Source organism: Trichechus manatus, unplaced genomic scaffold (genome assembly GCF_000243295.1).
Source record: "Trichechus manatus latirostris isolate Lorelei unplaced genomic scaffold, TriManLat1.0 scaffold00002, whole genome shotgun sequence".
Lineage (NCBI taxonomy): Eukaryota > Metazoa > Chordata > Mammalia > Sirenia > Trichechidae > Trichechus > Trichechus manatus.
In genome coordinates this window covers 36,355,366-36,362,029 of record NW_004443938.1, presented here as the reverse complement: position 1 = coordinate 36,362,029, position 6,664 = coordinate 36,355,366, and the positions used below count along the sequence as shown (strand labels likewise).

The 6,664-nt window shown below is 42.8% G+C and overlaps 1 protein-coding gene across 1 annotated transcript in view; it reads right to left on the bottom strand.

Annotated features, from left to right (window-relative positions):
* Positions 1 to 487: 487 nt before the first annotated feature.
* IL20RA (interleukin 20 receptor subunit alpha) overlaps positions 488 to 6,664 on the bottom strand; it is a 34,970-nt gene continuing 28,793 nt past the window's right edge. The window contains 2 exon segments of the mRNA XM_004368887.2: positions 488 to 1,285; positions 3,267 to 3,406. Of these exon segments, the coding sequence (XP_004368944.1) occupies positions 488 to 1,285; positions 3,267 to 3,406 (938 nt within the window).

The following is a 6,664-nucleotide window of genomic DNA, read 5'->3' as shown; positions in this document are numbered from 1 at the left end:
CAAACCAGTTGCCACCGAGTCATTCTGACTCACGGCAACCCCATGTGTTCCAGAGGAGAACCGCACTCGATAAGGTTTTTTCCAATGGCTGATTTTTCAGAATGAGATTACCAGGACTTTCTTCTGATACACATAGTAAATGCCCAAAAAATAACTATAGAAGTGTGCTTGTTAGAAAATAATAAACAAGGAGGCTATAGTAATCCCACCCTGAATAAATTTTGCATCCAACTGGACCAAGCTTTATTGAATGCTTACTCTGTATAAAGCAGTGAGTCAGCCACCATCACTGTAAGAGACCCACATGCATGAACCAGCCACATACATGAGGCAGAGCAAAACAGAGGGAAGAAATAAGTAATTCTCACTGACACTAGAAAATCTGAGTATGTGTCCTTTATACCAAGTACTTCACTGTTCTGTAACTCATCTGTTTGCACTCACGTGCTCTTTAACAGTAAGGGTCTGGCAAAGGGAAGTTTTGCCATTAGTGTTCTGTTTGTATGTATAATCCCAAATCCTCCATAAATTGCATGAGATAGGTTTCATTTTCTTCCAGTAGTCTGTCTGGAGCCTGCTCCTCATACAGCCTGGACAAAAGGCTGTCCTCCGTGAGCCCAACACACTAAGAATGCTCACATCCCTCTGAGTTATGTTCAAAGTCAGATAATGGAGGTATACATAGCCTTCCAGTCTGAGGGTCCCAATCAACCAGTGTTGTTGATGGCTCTTCCTCTGGCCCCTGCCCAGTGTCTGTGAGCTCCTGCATTGGGTGGTCTAAGTCTCTGGGCTGGGGAACATATGGATACAATAATGTCTGTTGGCCCAAGTTTGCCAGAGGTGCCTGTTGCTCAAATAATTTTCCTTGTATGCATACCTCCTCCTGCAAATTAAGCTCTTGGTCTTCAGACCCCACAGAAATATCAGTAATTTTTACATTATATTCATATTCTATGACTGTTTCATCCATGGCTCTTGTTCTGCTGAGTGACTCGTGCTGGGGCAGGGAAATACCATTTGTGTTTCTCCCCAAGTCCCAGAAAATTTCCATGAAATGTGAAGCATACCCTAAGTGTTTCACCTCATCTTCCGTCTGATGGGGCTCCTGGTCCTCACTGGGCTTGGTATCGTTAAGGCTGGATACATCACTGCTTTTTTCCATTAAACTTATATCCTTACAAGACATTTTAGAATCATCCAGAACACTTAGGGTGATAAAGTTAATCACAGTTTTTTCGGCAGGTTCAAAGAATCTTTTGTCAAATTCATTTTCATAGATCAAAATCTATAAAGAGAGAAGAGAATGGTTTTCATCCTTTTGCTTTAGAGAGACATTAAAAACAGGTATTAAGTAGAATTTATACTGTCACCAGCTAGTTTTAAAGACCTACTCTTACAACTCATGGAAGTGAAAGTTAAGCTTGCACTAATACGGAAAACCTCACTGACTGGGAGGCAAGAAATGCAAGACACACAAAATGCATGAGGAAGTGAAAAGTGGTTCACTGCGTGAGTATTCATCCAGCTGAGGATCACGGTGGACCACTGGCCCTCTTCTTACTGGCCAGGTGAGTATAGGCAAGTCACTTAAACTTCCTGAGCTTTGGTTTTATTCTTCTGTAAAAAGGAGAATATATGCCCAAGGAGAATCTATGCCACATGAGACATGGCAAAGACCCAGTGAGACAGTTTGTGAAACTGCTTGGTTACTGATAGTTTACCATGTACCTACTGATAAACTGTCGTTACCTGGGCTCCCAGCCCTTTGCTGAGCAGCGGTTACTGTGGACGTGTAATGCCAGTGAGCATGAAAACTGGATTTAAAAAGGGAGATCACACAGCGGTAGGGATGATTTTACTTATCCCCCCTTACACCATTCTAAACGCTTAGGCTAAAAAGGGAAATTTATCTGCCAGCTTATGGCAGACAAGAAACTCCAAAGCATGTCAGGGAAGCTGGTGTGAGATTAAAATTTTGCTGGGGACACATGGAAGGTGCCTATTATCCAAGAGAGTGTCAATTATGAGTTATGTTACAGTCATCACTGTCTATTCTACAATGTAATTCCATTTAACATTACAAAATAGGATCTTCAGCCTCATTCTTTTACAAAATTTTTAGTTTCAGAAAGGCACATGTGGGCAATTTTCCTGTGAATTTTCCTCCCAGGAAAGGTCTCCCTGTGCTATTAAGAAGCTAAGACTGAAATCTAAATGCAGGCAGAAAAATAGAAACATGGAACTAACAGGTACAAAGGTACATGTTGTGTACATGTGAACACATATTTTAATCCCCCAAAGAACAAATTTTTATTATTAAAGTATGCTCAGTCCTTCTAAACCCTTCAGTAGATGGTCAGAAAGCACTGGGTTTATCCCTTCTTCTTTCTTGCATCTCCTTGCGGCCCCATGAATTATGTGTTTCCATTCCTTGTCTTTATCTCCAGCCCTATATCCCACTCTTTTCTTTCAGACTTTTATCTCTCCCCTGCAGTCTTCTGCTTTTCTTGTTTCTAGTCTTACTCTCCCTGAAGATATCCTAGCCGTGTTATCCACTCAGATCTAAAACACAATATTATGATACTCCCAAATGAAAATCCTACAGTGATTTTTCCTTGCCAACAGAATAAAGCCCCAGCTCCTCAGAATAAGGCCCAGTCCTCCCTTTACCTGGCCTTAACCCCACCTCTCTCCAGTCTCGTATTCCATAGCTCCTGCTCAGGAACCTCGTGGCTCAGCAATATTGTGTGGTTTCTCACCTACATCACACTCTTTCATTTCTACCCACCTTTGCCCCTGCTGTTTCTCCTGCCTGCAGTTAAGTGCCTTAAATCTTACTTACCTTTCATAACTAAGTCCTGGAATGAGAATTTCTCCTGAGCTCCCACATGGGACTTCAGGGTTCTCCCCTACACACGCAGAATTCCCAGTGCATGCCTCCATCTTAGCCCTTCATATAGTGTGAAGTCACATCTAGACTTGATCCTTTAGAAGTGCAGAGATCATAACTTAATTTATCTCAGTACCCCCAGGACCTAGAATAATCCGGTCACTTAATATAAAATCTTGATCAAAGCTAAGGAACCATTATCTGTGATTATGTTAGTGAGCTAATCCAGAACAGAAAGTGTTTTTTAATTCATCATCTATTTAACTTTACATTCACGTTGCCCACAAATGGAACTGCATCTGTTCTAGAACCTCCTTCTATGGCCTCCTGGAGATGTGCTGTTATAATAATGACTCCTGCCACACCAAGCACTCACCAAATTTTCTGGGTGTTTCTCTTTGCCAACATGGATATATCTGTACATGGAGTATCCCAACACAGCAAAAACAAACATGGTAACAGATATGGGCAAAACATAGCAGAAGATGATTTTAATCTTCAACGCCAATGTCTGATCTGTAAAAAAGAAATGTGCGGTATCACCTTTTAGATGAGCTCCTATGTGAATAACAGAATCATTCTCACACTACTTGGCCAGATTTTCTGGGTAGAGTTGGAGGCTGGCATGTGTGTAGGGGGGTGACTGGGCAGGCGTGCAGTGAGGATGGCAGTAACTCTCTCCGAGGTCCTGCTCATGATGAGTAAGAGGCCACAGAAGAATGAAAAGGCCCAGTGGATACTTTTACAAAAAGCAGCCCAGGCCCACCATTGATCAGATTATGGTTGATGATGGTAGCTCATGATTAACTTATACCTGCCATAAACTCCTGTGCTGGACTGGGCAGTAGACAAAAATACAGCTTTAACAAAAATGACAAAAGTCCTAAGATATTCTTCACACAATAATAAAATCAGCAAGGGTGTATGGGAGCAGCCTAAACCATGCCAACATTGAATGCTCTTGATGCCTGGGCCCCAGAGAAAGCAGCTAAGTCACTAAAGGGTTAAAGACTGGAGGCAGAAGTGTCATGGAAGGTGAGGATGGTCAACAATAGCCAGTGGGAAAAGTCTAGGTATGAGGTCCAACTTCAGGCTCTTCTATCCCGAACAATTCCTGAAGAGTACATGCAATGGTGCTCTGCAGGTGCTGCAAGTGTCTGAGCACTAGCTGCCCCTACTTAGGCTACAGCTCAGTCCAGTCCTCTTAATACAATCCCTGGTCCCAGGCCTGAGCTTGCTCTAGTTACAAAGAGCCATGACAACAAAGACTGATGCCATCTAGTGTACATGGACACATGTTGGTTACAATAAGCCTAATAAAACTGTATCTGTATTTTAAGGTTTGGGGGACTGTGGGAAGCAGACATACTTTCAAAAGAATAGTCCTAAAAGAGGCAATACTGATTATAAAAAATGTGGGCCCTCCTCACTGTCTTGAAAGGTATTTCAAGTGGTCTAACAGCTGGGATATCAAGGGAAAGGGCTAAACCAGATATGATGCCCAGTTATTTTTGTTACCTCTCCTGGCCTAGGGAGAAAGTCAGCTGCATTTGCTTACTGGGGAATATTTAATTTACACTGCACTTTCGTTCTGCCAACTGCTTAAATGATTTCTACTGGAGATTCACTCCTATAATCTGGCCATGGGCCAAGCTGATAGTATACAGAGCACTTTTCCAAAAACAAAAATGGTTTCTTCAATGTGCTTTGTTTTTGCCTTTCGCTTGCCTATCATTTTCCTTTTATTTGACACATGGTAGAGAACCCTTAATTTTAAAGGAAAAGGTAGGATAAGGACTGTCATGGATTAAATTGTGTCCCTGAAAAATCTGTGTTGTAAATCCTAACCCCTATCCCTCTGGTTGTAATCCCATTTGAGAATGAGTTTTCTTTGTTAAGAGGCCATATCAGTGTAGGATGTGTTTTCAGCCGATCACCTTTGAGATACAAAAAGAGCAGATGAGGACAGAGGAGCAAGCAAGATGGGGGAAGACAGATGCCATCCCACATGAAGATCACCAAGGAGCCAAGGAATAGAAGCTGAAGAGACAAGGACCCTCGTCCAGAGGCAAAAGAGAGAAAGCCTTCCCTAGAGCCAGCGCCCTGAATTCGGACTTCTAGCCTCTTAAACCATGAGAAAATAAATTTCTGTTTGTTAAAGCCACCAGAGATGGAATACCCAGTAAACAAAGTACTGCATGGGCTTACTTACTAATCCGTAGTGCACAATTTCACTTGTTTGCCATCACATCTTTGAACCCATATGAAATTGTGCACTACGGATTAGTAAGTAAACACAAGTAAGCCCGTGTGTACCTGGCTTACTGGTTAATCCGCCCCTGAAAGCCACCTACTTGTGGTATTTCTATTACAGCAGCACTAGATAACTAAGACCTAAGGACAGAGATTCAAAAAATAAGACTTTTCACTTACCATGTGTGATCACAAAATTCCCTTGCCATTCTTTGGGATGGTTTCACTTTAAAATGTGGGAGTGGTTGCACTAGCTGGCTCCCTGAGTGCCATTTGTTGGCTGTTAGTGTTGCTTTTTTTTCTGCTTCTTTTGATTTCTTCCTTACCTCTCACCACCTCCCCCTCCTTTCGCTCAAATACCTGGCTCTGTGCACCATCTTTGCTTCTTCCTGAGGGGCTGTGGAGCTCCGTTCGAGTGTGGAGCTGCTTCCTGGTCTGGGCTGCTGTGCTGATGGGATCCTGGGGCTTTTGTTCGTTTGTTTGTTTTGAATTGTTTGTTTTCTTTTCCTTTTCTTGAGTTGGGAGCCCTTTCTGGCCAGGCAGTGCTGCGTGGCAAGGAGACTTCCCCCCGGCCTGCACAGATGTGCAGAGGGATCCCTGAGAACATTTCTTTCTTTTTTTTTTTTTTTCCTGCTTTTTTGGGGGCCTTTCTTGTTCTTTTTTTTTTTTTTAATTGGTTTTGTTTTCTTTTCCCTTTTTGCCTTTCTTCATTGCTCAGTTTCTTGTCTCTCTATATCTTCCTTCTCTTTCTGTTCCCTAAATACCTGGCGTTGTATACCTCTACGCCTTCTAGCCAAGCTGTACTACAACACCTGAGAGCGACTTCCCCAGACCTCATAGCTACACTGGTGGGATCCCTGGGAACTTTGCGGTTCTTTAACCTTTCAGATTTTTATTTATTCATTCTTTTCGTTTCTTTTCTTCCTCTTCCGCTTTCTGTTGTTCTCCACTTCACAGTCTCTCATCTCTCCACTCCAATGGCAAGCTCCCCTAGCATTCTTTTTTGTTTGTTTGTATGTTTTTGGCTCCTGTTCCTCTCTCCTCTCTTCCATATCCATCTTAGCTCCAAACATAACAATCTCCCCGCTACATCCTGCCTACCTACAGTGTGCACTTAACATCACACCACCAAGCAGCACAGGCACAGCCTACTGGAACCTGCCCTGCACTGATTACCGACTCTCCTGGGTGGCTGTAGTAAGTGCCACAAACAACCCGTCCCAGTAACATCTCTTAAGCTAGACCTGCCCTGCCGTACCATATCTGAGTGACTGACCCTGCCAGTTGGAGAAGGAGGTGAAAAGTATTGTGTCCACAGACGAGACAACAAAGAACACACAGCCCGCCTGCTCAGACATAGCCAAATTAAAAGAAAGGGACGAAACAAACAAATCTACAATCAATAAACGAGAAAAATAACTACTGAATGCCCCAAAGACAGCAGACAATATCAAAACATTTACAAAAACAGGACAGGATGGTTCCAGTAGGCGTCCAAAATAAAACACCAGATGACTCTCC